General features: G+C 39.5%; 1 protein-coding gene across 1 annotated transcript in view; it reads right to left on the bottom strand.

Annotated features, from left to right (window-relative positions):
* C8A (complement C8 alpha chain) overlaps positions 1-16598 on the bottom strand; it is a 597456-nt gene that overhangs the window by 13327 nt on the left and 567531 nt on the right. Inside the window, exon 10 of the mRNA XM_044085514.1 lies at positions 9705-9927. Within this exon, the coding sequence (XP_043941449.1) occupies positions 9705-9927 (223 nt within the window). The remainder of the gene's footprint in view (positions 1-9704; positions 9928-16598) is intronic.

The raw sequence follows: 16598 nt of genomic DNA, 5'->3' as shown, positions 1-16598 counted from the left end.
TCAAACAATATGTCAGCAGGATTGAACTGGTTGGAAACTGAACATATAAAAAAGAAAAAAAGGGTAGGAGGCCAATAGGTAGGAAACAAATTAGCTGTCTGCATATCACAAAGTAGAGATGCTGTGGTACAGCATACATATATTTAGTAACATGTAAGATAAACAGATTCTTAACACTCAGTTTCAGGAAAGAATTATTAGCCTGTTTTGGGCAGGGTTATATTCATACTGTAGAAGAGTGAAATATAAACTACTAAATCCTAGACAGACCACAATGCAAAAGTCCAGTATGTACTGTTCATTTGGTACAAAGATTGAAGTAATTGACTGGTAGAGCTAAGGCAGACTCTGCAAAGTGAATAATAGGTCAGAAAAGACAGCAAGAATGTAGGTTTCTAGAGTCAAGATGACACAGCCTCATCCTTGAATCACCTTATAGGTTTTATAAGGAAAGTCACTAAAACTTAGAGATCAATAGATAAATTGTAGGGTTAGTGAACAGAACAACCAATTGACAACAAATAAGGTATTAAAGTAGTTTATAATCAGAAACAAAACAGCAAAACCATTTTCAGCAATTTTCTAAAGATAATTACAGTTAAGAGCTCAAATATTGGTTAATCATATAACAGCACTGGCACAAAAAAAGTTCAAACTCCAAAAATTCATTGTCATCACAGGAATATAAAAACTTAGCAAACACAATAAACAAAAAACTCACAACCCCAAATCAAGTGCTTCTACAATCCAATGAAAATTATAAAGGATATAGATACTACTGAACCCTTAACTGCTTTTCAAGCTTTTATATCAGTATCATAGAATGGTAGTCTCCAATACAACTAATGAACAGATGAACAGATAAGATCTTTCAAACAAGCAGTGTTCTGGGTTTTCTTCGGTACAAGGAAATGGCTACATTAAACGCCTTGAGCTCACAACTTGAACTGACTGTACCATAAACAAACCTCTGTTAAATAAAGTTATGGGTATAGATCAAAAGATTTTCAGAGTACTTACATCAAGTCCACTTGCAACTTTAAAACCAATACTCCATGCATTAATGTAATTCTTTAGTAACCTCTACAATCTGGAAACATAGCATCACAAGTGTTTTTCTTATTCCTTGGAAAGATAAATGCATTCTGAAGGTTGAAAACATTTTTTACAGCTACTTTAACAAAAAGATTAAAATCATGTATAGAAATGCAGTCTTTAAATCTCATTTGTATAACGCATACAATAAACTCTATAATAAAAATCATGAATAATTCCATTATGTCCACTGAAACAGAATATTTTCCTTACAAAAAGTATAAGGAGAATTAAACAGGGATTGTTTTTGTTATGGTGCTCGTAGTCCCATACAGTAAAGCATTAGTAGAACTACGGTAATAACATCTTGAAATACCCCCTTACATAGATTTAAAATGACAATGCTACCCAAATTCTGTATGCTCAATGAGGTACTTATTTAAAACTGTACAAAATACAAATTTAAGAAATGAACAAAAAAAATGCTAAAATTTCTTATGGCATAAATCTTCTGAATTATGAAAACACCATATGCAAGATGATAAAACAAAATATGTCTGATACTAAGACATACTCTCAGGCTTCCATAAAGGAAAATAGAAGAAACAAGTCTAACTAACACTTAGACAATCCATTAACTTTCATTTTTACACATTTTTGCTTTGGCTATAACCTTCATAAATAGCATGATGCAAAACTATGCATGTTAATAATCCATCAATATCTCCACTTACTTCAAAATGTGCCATAGCCTAATACTAAAAGTCTACAATTTTTATTAGCTTAATACCTAGAGAATACAAGAACCAAACACACCACATCAGCTTATATACGTTTTGTGCTATATGGTTCAACAAACAATTTTGGAATCATTGCATCTTACTAAATATTTGGTTATGATATGAACACAAATAATATTCTGTTGAATATGAATTGTAAGAAAAAAAAAACAAGGACTTGGTTTTCTGAGCCTAGAAACTTTGATTATCCATTAAAAAACAAGGGTTGCTTTTTCTCCGTCAACAGGTTAGATGACAATTAATTGAAATTTTTTTATGAACTTACTAGAACATAAAATGCTGAGGCAGCTGACTGGCTTTAATTATAACAGATTCAGCACATTATAATTGGAAAACATCACATTTCTTCAGCTATTAGCACTGCCCCTCTATATCTTAGAAAATTGATCCCATTCATATTGCAGAGTAATTTAACTTCAATCATTATCTTTCCATGCAATATAAGATGTTAATGAAACATGTTTCATTAACATGTTTTTACTGTAACAGACATTCTAACAAAGAAATCAGGTGGACGTGTTATGATAGGGATTAAAGATAATTATGAGACCTGTCATTATTACATGTTCAGAGATAACACCAATACCATTGACTGTGTAACTGTGGCAATAAATACAAGCCTGAAACATATAACAATTGGTGGAGTGTAGAGATCACCAAAGTCAAGTACAGATGACCTGGAGGAATTCATACATTTCTTGCATGAAACACAGGAGGGAAGAATAATATTAGCTGGGGACTTTAATTTGGAAGCAATCTCTCCTTAGCCTGAACAAGCAAATAAGAGCACTAATGAAATCCTCTAAACCCAACTTTGAGTTCAAATTGGCCACATCTACTAGAGACAATCATAAGGCCGTCTTCACATATGTCTGCAATCTCAAAGGAAGCATTCAGATCTGTTCAGAACTGGTAGTCAAGGACGCCACATACACAAATGCTGTAGCTATAGCCAACCTACTGGCTGACAGATTCAATTAAAACTTCTCCCCTCTGTCCCCCCATTAGTAAATCAGGACATCCCCAGTACCTGCCCCCCTCCTCTTATCTCTAGAGAACAGATCATCACTGCCCTCTCAAATGCAAAAAATACAGCATCCATGGGACCCGATAACATCCCATGCTGCATCCTACATGAACTCAGGCATGAATTTGCAGCACCATTAGGCAACCTATTCAACCAAAGCCTGAGTACCAGCTTTGTTGCAGCCATGTGGAGGACAGCCACTGTCATCCCTTGGCACAAAGGAGAAGCATCCACTGATCTGGGAAATTATAGACCCATCAGCTTAACTAGCCTGATCTGCAAGGCCATGGAATGGATTATCATGGACCTCATTTACAGGACATTGACAACCTCCAAACACTCGCCTCCACACAGCTTGGCTTTGTCAAGGGGAAGTCATGTCTGTTAAGTCTGGTTGACTTCTTTGAGACAGTCACCAAAGTCATGGATGAAACGGAGATAGTGTACATGCCTATCTTGACCTGGCCAAGGCCTTCAACACTATTGTCCACTTGGGCATAGTAGACAAAATCTCTCAACTAGGTATCAATCCATATGTTATCAGATGGGTAGCAAACTTGCTCACTGATAGAACCCTCCTAATCAAAATAGGGGAAGCCACCTCAAGCAGTAGACCCGCAACGAGCAGCGTACCCCAGGGATTGGTCTTAGGGCCTCTGTTATTTGGGATATACTTCTCTGAGGTGCAGGCCCAAACCAGTGGGCTATGGCTGACCAAGTTTGGAGATGACTACAAGATGGGCATGGTCATCAATTCCCCAAGTGATGTGGACATCCACCAAGACAGTCTCACACAAACAAATGACTGGTGCCAGAAACATGGCCTCAAGCTGAATGCCAAAAAATGCAGCATCATCCCCTTTGGAGAGAGTGATGTCCCCACATGTTATCACATTAATAACAACATCCTCAGCATGCAATCAGTCATGAGGGATTTGGGCAACCAGGTTGATAGCAACCTGACTTGACCACCATGTTGCTTCCGTTGTATGGAAAGCTTTCTATATGGTGCACCTCATAAGTAAGGGTATCTCATCCAGGGGCAAAGAGGTTATAACATCCTTGTATTCTTCTCTTATAAGGCCAGTTATTGAGTACAATGTCCGCTTTGGCATGTACCTCGCAAAACACATGCAGCAGCTGGAGAGACCACAGACGTTCCTCACCAAAAGAATCCAAGGCCCCAAACATTTACCCTACACAGATAGGCTAAACGCCCTGTCCCTCTACTCAGTTTCATACAGACCCCTCAGAGGTGACCTCTGTATGGCATACAAAGCAATCTCAGACCAGAGTTGATGGGACTACTGCATATCTGCAAGTCAATCTCCACTCGGGAAACCTGCACGCACAAACTCAATCTGGTCTGTGACATCAATAGAGGATTTGTTGGTGGGACATATTTGTGTCCCAGAGACTCCCCCATCTGTGGAATAGACTCCCTCTGCACATCAAGTAGAGTACCTCGTTGTCCCTTTTCAAGCGCAACCTGGATACCTGCATGGGAAGCAGAAAATACACCCCTGGTATTCCACCCATGCCCCTGCTGGACAGGGGCTTTGGGTGCTGACTTGTTTAAACATGAGCTAAACTCTTGGCTAGGCTTATAAGGGCCTCAGGGCCAATAGCCTAGTAACTTCCTATGATCCTATGATCCTATGAGAAACAGAATTGAATAATATTGATTCAACAACATTAGTAAGGAAATTATTAACGAGATATATTTAGGAACAACAATTGCTTCAGACTGGAAAAAACCTACCAGTGGACAGAACATACTAAACATTGTTTTGTTCCTAAAGAAATTACAGTTACCTCAAGTCAAGTTTTAACACTGTTAATGTGCAGTGATCATGGGATTATAAATGTTAATTCCTTCTGAGGCAATTCTGCTAAACTGAAATCTAAACCAATGCACAGAAAGTTAATTACATATTATATGGAAGCAAAACAGTCACTACGTAAAACTAACTGCAGCGAGGTGTTCAGTAGAAAAACTGCAGAAAGAATGTGGAAAGTTTTGAAAGAGAAATTGTTTGAGTGCAAAAATAAAAAAAAAATGTTTAACATCAGGATCTAGGCATACAACATCAGGGGGGTATATTTCCATAAGAACAAGATATTTGATTAAGATGAGCGACACAAAATATAAGAAATGGAAGAGAGGTTGAACTACAACTTTGAAAAGTGAAATTAACAAATGGGACAAAGCGATTAAACATAGGGTGAAACAAGATCAAGAAAATTTTTAAGACATTTTATATAAAAATATTGAGCATAACAGGAAACCTTTTCATAGAAACATAAGATTTGGAAGGAGTAAAGACACGCAAATTGATAAAATGTGTACACATTCTAAAATTTATTCTCAGACACAACAGATTATAGAAAAGATTATGCAAAACAGTTTGGCTCCACAAACAGGGTGATAAGTTGTCCTAGTGACATCCAGATAACCCCAGGTACTGTAATAACATTAGATTATATTGGAAAAAGAACTGCTCAAACTGGATCCAAACAAAGCACAGGGAGAAGACAGAATTAGTAACAATGACCTGAGAACACTTCAGCAAGAACGTACAGTACCATTATACATGTTATTCACTAGGTCATATAAATATGGGGAGATTCCTCAAGATTGGAGACATACGCTTATTAAACCTGTCTTTAAGGGAAAGGGGAGCAGGACCAACCCAGAGTCATATAGACCCTTAAGTCTACTTTCATGTTGTGGAAAATAATGGAGAAGGTAATATTGGATTAGTTATTGTCAGAACTGAATAGATTGGGACTTAAAAGCATATATCAGCATACATATGTTGTAAACAGATCTATTACCACCTGTAACATGATGTTCTATAACAATATAATAACAGCTATGAATGAAAAATTGTGCTGTGATATAATTTATATAAATTTAACTTCAGCATTTGACAGGATCATACGCAAAACACTGATTAATTAATTAGTACAACTAGGTATTGATGTACTCTTTATAAGAAGAATAGCTGCATGGCTTACAAATAGGACATGGCAAGTATCATACAACAACTAGACAGGTGAAATACTTGGTTACAGTCAAGGCGTCCCACAGGACTCTGTCCTATGCCCTTACTTTTTCAGATTGTATTTTTCAGACCAAACTTTTTCATCTGAGGTGTTCTACAGTCTATATGCAGACAGCCTGAAATTGGGTGAACTGATTGCATGTGTTACAGATAAGGCATGTCTGCAAAATAACTTGACTAAATTGACCATTTGGGCACAGGAGAATAATATGCTAATAAATACATCAAAAACTAAGCATATGAGATTTGGGAGACATAAATTGAAAGGTGAATTGTTTAATACAGCACACAGTGATTGGAACTGTTGACTCATTTAAGGACCTGGGTATATGGGTATAATCAGCTATGCGTTTTTCCTAACCATATCAACTAATTGGTTAATGATAGTTATAGAATTATAGATTGTATAAAAAGATTTATAAAGCCTAGGAAATCAAAAATGATGAATCATTGTTTGTTAGTCACATTAGACCCAAACATGAGTATGAAACTGGAAACCCTTTAAGACAACAAGCATGAATAAACTGGAAAGGGTACAGTGGAACTATACCAAGGGCATCCGTGGATGTGAAAATGTAAGTTATTATGAAAGACTAAAATATCTGAACTTCTGCAGTGTTTCTCACAGATATCTAAGAGGAGATCTTATTCAAGTATATAGGGCATTTAGAGACAACTACCTCTCAGAATGTTTGGGGTTATCAAAAAGTACTAGAGAATCATCAGACAACCCATGCAGACGATTTTAGCTTAATCTAGAAGAAGCATATCGGCGTCAAGCAGGAATGGAAAGCAAACCAAACCAAAAGTAGATAAAAATCAGGCAGCAACTAAATATGCCAAAAACAAAAGAAATAATATAAGGTGAAGGAGCAGATGAGAAGGCAAGAAATGTGGAAAAAGCATAAATATAGTTGCAAATATAGAAAACTTCTGGAAGAACCTCATGTTGATCAGGAATGAATGCAGGAATGGTTAAGGAGAGGCGAATTTAACCAAGAGATGAAAGGTTAATATTGGCAGCCCAAGATTGTGGGCTATGTACACGCTGGTTTACAAAGTCCATTGAACATGTGGAAGAAACAGACAAATGTAGGTTTTGTAAAACCAAATTGGAAACAGCCGCACACCTCGTTGCTGGTTGTGAAATACTAATCTCAGAAAGACTGTATACTGAAAGGCATAATAATGTGGCAAGACTGTAGCACTGGGGATTGTGCAAACATGGTATTGAACTGGCTGAAAGACACTGGAAACATGAGCCACAAAGCATCATAGAAAATGATGAAGTTTATATCACATGGGATCACTCATTACCAACAGTTCAAAAGACAGATGCTAGAAAACTGGATATAGTGTTCCATGAAAAGAAGACAAAAGTAGCATTGATCATTGAAATTGCTACACCCAGTGACTACAGTGTCTTGCATACAGAGAGACACAAAGTCATAAAATACCAGGATCTGCAGGCAGAAATGTGAGCAATGTAGAAGAAACCTACCCAGACAGTTCCTATAGTAGTAGGAGCAACGGTTCTTATAAGAAAGAATCTATAATTGTATCTAGATATGTTTCCAATCCATGTAACTCTGCTAGGAGTCATTACTGGGCACATTGTAGGAGCTGGGAAGAGCACTTTTGGCTGACATCAAAGATTAAAACAATACTGATTTCATGAACTTTAATTGTAATTTGACATAGGAATGGGATCCATTCTTGTCATGGGATTAGAAACCCAAAAGTTTGGAGAAATGAAAAAGATTCTACAGGAATGAGTAGTGTACTAACCAGTTCTCTGATAGAGTAGCTGATGCATGGAACAGACTACCTAATTACATTAAAGCAAGTACTAGTTTAGATTTTTGTAAGAACAGCCTGGACACTTATTATGGGAACGTGTTTTGGTATATTGGCAAGCTAGAAGGGCAGTAATGCTCATGTTTGAAATATGTGTATGTATGTATGCACACAAACATACATTTTCAACTGGCTACTTGAAATGTATTGCAGGACAAAAATTAACTAATCAGAATAACTGATGGCCACAACAAAGTACTTAGCAGTGTAGTTAACTAGGAATATGACTTTTATAGTTGCAATTTATTATACAGTTTAAAAGGAAACAGAACAATGGTTATTGAGATCTTTTACTGTATAACACTTATGCTCTCCAAAACTTGATACTCTTTAGTGCAGCTGGTTATTCCAAGCCAGTGCCCATAGCTGTGGATATGATTGATAACAGCTTATACAATAGTGACTAGAAACTGAAAGCCAAAAGATATATTTATATTTGTCAAAATGATCATCTAAACAAACTACCTGAAACTGGTATCAACCCACACTGTATTCAAACTTTCCTTATAGACAGATTTTTGGAATTAAAACAGGATCCTCCCAACTGAATATGTATCTATTACCAAATGTGTGCCACAAGGATCCATGTTGCTCAGCTCTTCTTCTCCATATCCATTGATAAACTTCCTTTTGAATTCCTCCATCTCCCACTCATCCTCTCAGGAGACAACATGGTCATTTCCCAGTCAAGGTACTCTAACATAAACATTCAGTCCCAGCTACAGTCAGACTTACATGAGCTCCAACAATGACTAATAAAATATAATCTACTTCTCAACTCCTCCAAGGTCAAAACTATGCTCTTTGGAACTGTACAGAAAATTCACCAAGTACTTGACTCTTTATTTATCTTTGACTTACACAACTATACCACAGGAACAGCTTTCACCTTCAAATTCTTAGGATTGTGGCTTGATTAGTCTATAAACTTCCAACCAAAACACCACTACATTCCAGAAAATCTCCAACAGTACCCTTCTATTCATTACAAGTTTACCTCTTCATGAGCATCACTGTAACACCTTATAAAAATCAAAATACCTACCCGTGAAACAAAGATCTAACCTTCTGTTAGGACCCACCTCTACAAACTTCTTCATATCCAGACATTAACTCCACTTGCAGCTAATCTTTATGAAAATAAATTCCTCATACAAACCAAGCACTACTCAAAAGTCTCATTAACTCATTACTCCAAGAACCGAACTCCACAGTGCTGTACATGCATTCCCCTCTCAGGCACCTGCTCTTTGGCAAGCTATCCCAATCAGCTTACAGGAAATCAACAATTACTCCAAATTCAGAAAGCAACTCAAAAAGCAAATCTTCATCTAAGCCAAATGCTTCAGCTTCAACACAGAACATACAACTTAACACAGTATTCATATCTCTTTTCTACTTCTCTTCTCCTCTCACAGAATTTCTGAAGGTAGACCCTCTTCAGAAACTAATGTAAATATTGTACATTATACTCTGCTTGTTTACTAGAAATTACATATACAGTACAGTTTTTCTGAACTTCCAGTTGTTCGTATTACTGCCCTTTTTGTTTGTGAAATGTTTTGCGTTTCAACTGGTCTGAACTTGAGATGACCAATATTTACCAGGGTAAGCAAATATAATTAAATATACAACAAACAAAATAAATAAATAAGTAGCATCCCTTGGGACAGCTAATGATATTTCTAGATATTTAGTTCCCCTGAATACTGGAGTCTTCTCCTTTATTCATGTAGCAGAAAACTGTATTGAAACAAAAAAAACGTGGTTTCATTCACTAATGGTGCCATGGCTTACCAATGATTAAGGGCAACTCCTCTGAAATGCAAACATATCAAACACCACCCTTCATATATTTAAAAATTATTTAAAGAAGATTTGCTGAAACATTTTTATCTGTACCATCTGTAGTCTTACCTGAACGACTGCTTTTTTCACATGCAACTCCTTCATATCCCTGTTGGCACTGACAGGTACAAACAGTTCCATCGAGAATGGGTATGCCATTATGTTCGCATGGACCACAACGACATGGATTAAACTCACTTACATATTCTTGTGTTGCTTTTTTCAAATTTTGAGTTTTACTTGCCAGTTCTGGGAGACCAGTTTTTTGCAGAAGCTCATGAAGTGGTGCAACCTGGCAAAGCAGAACAAAAGGTGACGTTTAATATATTCTGATTTATAAATTGATGCAATGGTAATGCCAGGAGTCATGTAAACACATCATTACTGCTTTTCCTGCAAAACTTTTCATACACATACAGTCAAATGCTATTCTTAAAAGTAGTGTCTAGAATATTTAGCACAGTTTACAAAAATGTTTCAGTTTTCTTTTCTTATGACAACAAATTCTTGGATTATATGCCATATGTCCTAAAATCATACTTTTGATTTGGGTATGAACAAAAAGAAATGCAAAATACAGTATTTGTTAAATGCATTACTGAGTAAAAATAATGAATGAATAAATAAATATTCCAGCATGTCTGAGTAGATAAGTTTTTATCAGAAGCTAGGATGATAACTGCATTTGGTAAATTACTTTTTGGTGTCAAATGTTGAGCAGAGTAGAAAATACTGCAGTATTAAATGTAATCTAGTAAAATCACAGCTGCCTTGGGACTACTGCCATGAGATACAGATAAACTAGAAAATAAATAAAATGGGAACAAATTAAGCATTTTATTTAAATATTAGTAAAATATAGTAGTCATATACTGTATTATAGCCATTTTTTACAGGTAGACAACCTTGTGTGTGAGAAACCCAATATGGAAATAATGCTGTCAGAAATAGAGATGCTCACTGATGTTAAGAATTATTTCTTTACAAGACATAACTAGAACTTATAAAATATGCATAGAATGAGAAAAATATCCAGTATACTTCAAAGACAGGCATGCTTTAAACACATTGGCTGGGATTCAATAAAGCCAAATCTCCGTGTCAGAATAGTGCAGCAGGTTCTGCATGGAATATGGTCAACAAGTGATCCAGTAAACAAGGCTGAGAGCATGTATGAGCCTGCCAACACTATTCTGACATGGAGACCACTGAATAATGCTAATTACCTCATTTGTTGGTGAAAAACCATGCAAAAGAGGTGCATTAGCAAGTCAGTAAGCAGGCAGGCATCCGTGTCAGAGCAGTGTCCATTGCAGAAATGTATTTGGTTACTAACCCTGTACATTTTTGCAAAAATAAAAATGGGGCATGACAGCTCAAAGTAAAGCATGTATTATGACAATCAGGCATGCCAACGGCAAAAAATATGGCCATTGGCAAGGAAATCAGTTGCAAAATTATGAAAATCAAAGTTTATTTTTTTGGCCAATTTTGGCCGTTTAAGCTTAAAGCAGTGGCACGCAAACGAGATTGTGCAGAAAATTTAAAAAAATGTAAAAAGACAATTTTATGTGAAATATGACTTTTTCCATTATAGTATGTAGCATGCAGAACCAAAACAATAACAGGTAACACTGGTAGCTAAGGAGATAGGCTCAGGTATAGTGGTGTAAAAAGGGCCTTAGGCAGTGGAGTATGCAAATGAGCAAAATTTATTGAATAGAAAAATGGGATACCATGTCCTCCTTCACTTAACCATGTAGGAGCTATAAGACAGTGGTGTAAGCAGGAGAAGCAGATGACATGAAAAGTGGGGGTGTCATGCTTGGTGTAAGCACATTGGAGCTCCGCTGCCTCTATTTGCACTCAGCTAAGCACAGCTAAGCAAGGGTGTGTGTGTCGCTTAGCTAGTTCAAGAAATGCTGAGTGTGTTAGTGTCCATGGGTGGGGCCCTTTCTTCTCAATACTGTTTACTATAGCTACAGAGGTTTGCATGGTGCACCATGGGGCTTAAATACAATAGAAATTAAAAAAGAAAAGAACAGGAACCAGCAGAAATATTTACATTTGAGCAGCGGATTTGCGCGGCATGCACGAGGCTTAGAAGGGGTGGAAATGGGAAGAAAAAAAAACAGGAAATAGCAGAATAAAGGCACTCAAGTACAACTAATATAGCTGGCAGGTGGAATGTATCATAGCCAATCACACAGGCAGCATCTGCAGCACACCAGTATAAACTATGCAAACACCTTTCAGTGTGTTTTTTTCCCACAAACTCTGCACCATTGGTGTACACACTCTGGGGAATTTTAACTGACAGCATTTTAGAGGCTGCTTTGATACATCAGTATATGCTAGAGGCTGAGGGCAGTGAGGAGGATAATGCTGACAGCATCCCAGACTGAGGAGGAGGAGAAGAGTGTTCAGACCCAGCGTAACCTACCAGAAGTGACATGATCTGGAGATACTAGAGCTCTACAAGGTGGACAGGGATTTACTTCAGCAACTCTGCAAGCTGGGCCGGCCTCACTTCAGACCGAGAGCCAACACAGGGGAACCCCTCCCAGTTGAAACCAAGGTAAGTGTAGTCTTAAGGATACTAGCTACATGTACCTTCCAAAGACCTATTGGGGACATCATGGGGGTCTCACAGGCATTTGCATCCAGGGTACTCCACCAGTTCCTGGATATCATGTGAACACATGCTGGTGAGAGCATATATTTCCCCAGCACCCCTGAGGGGAGGGCCAGCAATATGTGTCTCTTCCACCATGTAGCAGACTACCCAGAGATACTAGGTGCCATAGACTGCACAAACATCCACATCAAGGCACCACCCAGTGAAGAGGGTAGAGTCTATGACAACTGTAAGTGCTAGCACTCTATCAACTGCCAGGATGTGTGCAATGCCCAGGGCAGTATCATGAATGTGTGTGCTGGCAGCCCTGGTAGTTATCACGACTCCCATATCTGGCATGCCTCACAACTGTACCAGGCATTTGCCAGGGGGAACATCCTGTATGGGATCTGGTGAGGGATGCTGGCCATGCATTGGAGCTGTGGATGATGGCACCCATCAGAAATGCGCACACATGCACACAAACACACACACACACACACACACACACACACACACACACTCACACTGAAGAACGCCATAATGAGGCACTCGCACAAACCAGGAACATTATAGATCATGTGTTTGGGATGCTCAAATCACAATTCCACTGCCTTGACATATCTGGTGGAGCCCTGCAGTACTTTCCAGCCACATGTGCACACATGTTCATAGTATGTGTCATGCTACACAATATGATCCAGGAACATCACAGGGAAGGCCCATACAGCCCCCTACAATTGCCAAGGTCCCCACAGGCACAGGGGGACTCGGAGGAAGAATCCCCTGAGCCTGGTCCTGGAGGCAAACGGAGGTGTGCCCAGTATACCCATGCATTGGCAAGGAAGCAATGCATGGCACACACACTGATACTGTAGGAACCCAGGGACTGACACCTCTCTCTGACTCACACACACAGTAAAATGGATGGCACACACATCACACTACCTGTATCTTACCATGTATAGGCTGTGTACTGCAAGCATCCGACAGAGCCAGCCCTCAAGCAGTATCCTGACAACTGCTGCAGGCACAAGGTAAGCCAGTCTTCTTAACAATAAATAAATGGAGTAATACATTCTTGTAGCATAGCTATGGTATCGCTGCATGCATACAAGGGAATGGGGTGGCCTACCAGGACAGCAGCTGACAACTGACAGCTATGTAGGACAACAGAAAATGTCTGCCCAATACTGGCTTCCCCAGAGAATGCAGTAGTCCCATAAGTGACAAATTTCACTACAGTATATGGGGGGGGGGCTAACAAACTGGGGGGGTCATAGGGCACATGCATGGATGTCAGTGTGGGGGTCCCATACTCACCCCTCAGCCTCACTCAGCAAGTCAGCTGCAGAAAACCATAAAGAAATGTCTGGCAAAGGCCCACAAATGGGAACAATGATGAAATATGCCCATACAGACCTACACAGTGATATCACAGCAGGTCTTGTAGTAGCAGTAAGGGTCTGAAGGGTGAGAGGTGTGAAACCCAAATGTCTGCCATTACAATCTAACCTGTGGTCTTTAGTGACATGCCTGTAGTCTCCAAGACAGGCACAATACTATACTAAATGAAACCAAAATGTAAAGGAAACATCGGCACAGTCTGTGCAAATGTGTACAGATGACAGGTGTGCCCCCCCCCACACACACACACACACACACACACATACACACACACACACACACACGTTCCCATTCAAATGCAGTAACAGTAATGTTTTTAGGGTATAAGCAGCAGAGCACACATTCCCAGGGCTGTCCCAATCAACTTGATAACTTGTTGCATGTCCACAATATGCAGGGGTCAATGAGCTATGTATATGTGTGGTCAACACTGTCAGTATGTGGCCTGCACTTAACTCATGGCTGTTGTGTCTTAGTGGCCTAGGTACAGTACTGTAGTTGACAGGGTCCATGTTCCAAGAAAAAAAGTGCCAACTACTCTGCATGTCAAATACATCTACGGTAGGAGTTGTACACACTGTCCAGACATCAATATCTGTTACTGCAGGAAAGCTGGACAGGTCAGGGACAGGGGGCCACACATATGGATAGCACACAGCTCAGAGTAACCTACACAGTGTCTAGCCAGACGAATGGAGAATGTGCACACCAGAACAAATTATGCAGTAACACAGGTGCCCTGCAGTGTATGGAGTCAGTAAACATCACCTGCAAATACACAACACACACCCATGTAAGTGGAGGTCTGCAACAAAAGAAAAAATCAAACAAAGGACACCTCAGAGGCAAAAATACATGAGAACTCCACAAACCTACACGCCACATACCATGCAGACTCTATACACCAGGGTCTTGCAAACACTAAGGCCTTACCCCAAACACCTGCCCAACACAGATAGGCTAACAGCACTGTCCCTCTACCCCATTCCATACATATTCTGCTGAGGTGACCCCTGTCTGGCATACAAAAGAATCCAGACCCTGCCTTGATGGGAGTGTTGTACATCTGGAAGTCAAGGCCCGCTCAATCAACCTGGTCTGTGATATCAGTACACCTTGTTAGTGTGAAAGATATGTGTCCCACACACTCCCACATCTGTGGAATGCAGTCCCTGTCCACATCAAGCCAAGTGCCTCAATACCCCTAGTGATGTGCTCATTGTATAAGTGCATGGAAAACACCAAATACAGCCCTGTGATTCCACCTGTGTCCCTGCTAGACATGGGGGTCTGTGTGCTGACATGTCTTAACATGGGCTACACTCCCATCTGTGTGGGTTATAAGTGCTTCAAGGCCAATACCCTACTAATGTCATATCAATCTATCAACCTATACACAACTGTCAGTGGTTCACCACATTACTCTGTATTGCTCTGCCACTGACATGCCTGGAAGTCACACAGTGCTATATGGAATATACTACACATATAATGGACATTTCTGCACAGTACAATGCACTCTGTACTCACACCCATACCTCTCAACCTCTGACAGCAAGACATCTGGACAAGGTCATAAATAAAAGTGGAGCAAAAGCTCAATGATAGGGATGTGTTGCAAATATTGCTCTTACAAATTGAGAAAGTTGGTAGAATAATGGTTTTGCATTAACAGGAGTTGTCTGAAGGTTATGAAGTCTGAAACACTCATGTCTGTCATTACTTTGTAATGTCACTCTTTAATTATTTGCAACTAACTTGCCATAAAAACACAAGTTTATGTAGACTGGACGAAACCTCTAGACAAACACGTGGACAATCTGCCAAAAACTGTACAGTTGAGCGGTATGGACCAGGATATGACTTTTCAGGTAAGAAGAATACCACATAAGCAGGAGAACCCCAGCCAATATATCACCAAGTTGCTGGAATGTTTACACAGCTTCATCAGTCAACCGGATGTAGCCACACCTCTCAACTGGCCTTTTTGGGCAAGAATGCCTATAGTTGGGCTCATAATATTGCTCTGTGCATCATACATCTAGTATTCCTCTGGTAAAGCACTGTGATGATATGAGGATGTCTGTCACTAGGTAATGACACAACACATTCCAGCACCAAACTTCAGATATGTCAGAAACTGTCTGCTAAAACAAACCCTGTACCCCTAGAAACTTTCTGTTTACTGTGGAGCAGCATGGTTGTATCACACAAAACCCTGTCCCAGAGTACAACTGTCTCTGGAATGGAGTCCCACTCTTACTATATAAGGTCATACTGGGTATGCTCCTACACTTAGAAAAATCACAGCCCATGTCAGAACCCACACTGAACTATATAACTGTATTGTGCATATATGTCTTTGCATACAGATAGCTATGTACACCTTAACTGTCTCTACAAACACCCATAAGACATGATTACCCTCAGCTAGCTGTAGGTGGCCCATATGTGATATCTCTGCATCTGTTGCATGTGATACACAGACATATATATTGGAAACATATAACAATATGTCAAGCATATACACACATAGACATGGGGAAGACAGATACACACGGTGATAGAGAGAGAGAGAGAGAGAGAGAGAGAGACAGGGAGACACACAGACACAGAGTGAGTCATACACAGGGATATCCTGAATGGCATAGAGTGGTGTCCTGCTGCAGACAGTGGCATACCAGTCATAACCAGTCGCATGTGCCGGCAGGAAGGAGAGCTCCATTGTGTAATAGTACTGAGATGGGGGTTATAACATCACATCGTGTGTGTGTGTGTGTGTGTGTGTGTGTGTGTGTGTGTGTGTGTGTGTGTGTGTGTGTGTGTGTGTGTGTGTGTGTGTGTGTGTGTGTGTGTGTGTGTGTGTGTGTGTGAGTGTGTATGCTTGTAGCGTGAAGTATTTTAAGGACTTTCCCACCCACAACACTTCCCAGTGCTCT

This window comes from Protopterus annectens, chromosome 10.part0 (genome assembly GCF_019279795.1).
Source record: "Protopterus annectens isolate FY-2018-M chromosome 10.part0, PAN1.0, whole genome shotgun sequence".
NCBI lineage: Eukaryota > Metazoa > Chordata > Ceratodontiformes > Protopteridae > Protopterus > Protopterus annectens.
Note: the sequence above shows the minus strand (reverse complement) of the source record. Positions and strands in the feature narration are given on the sequence as shown.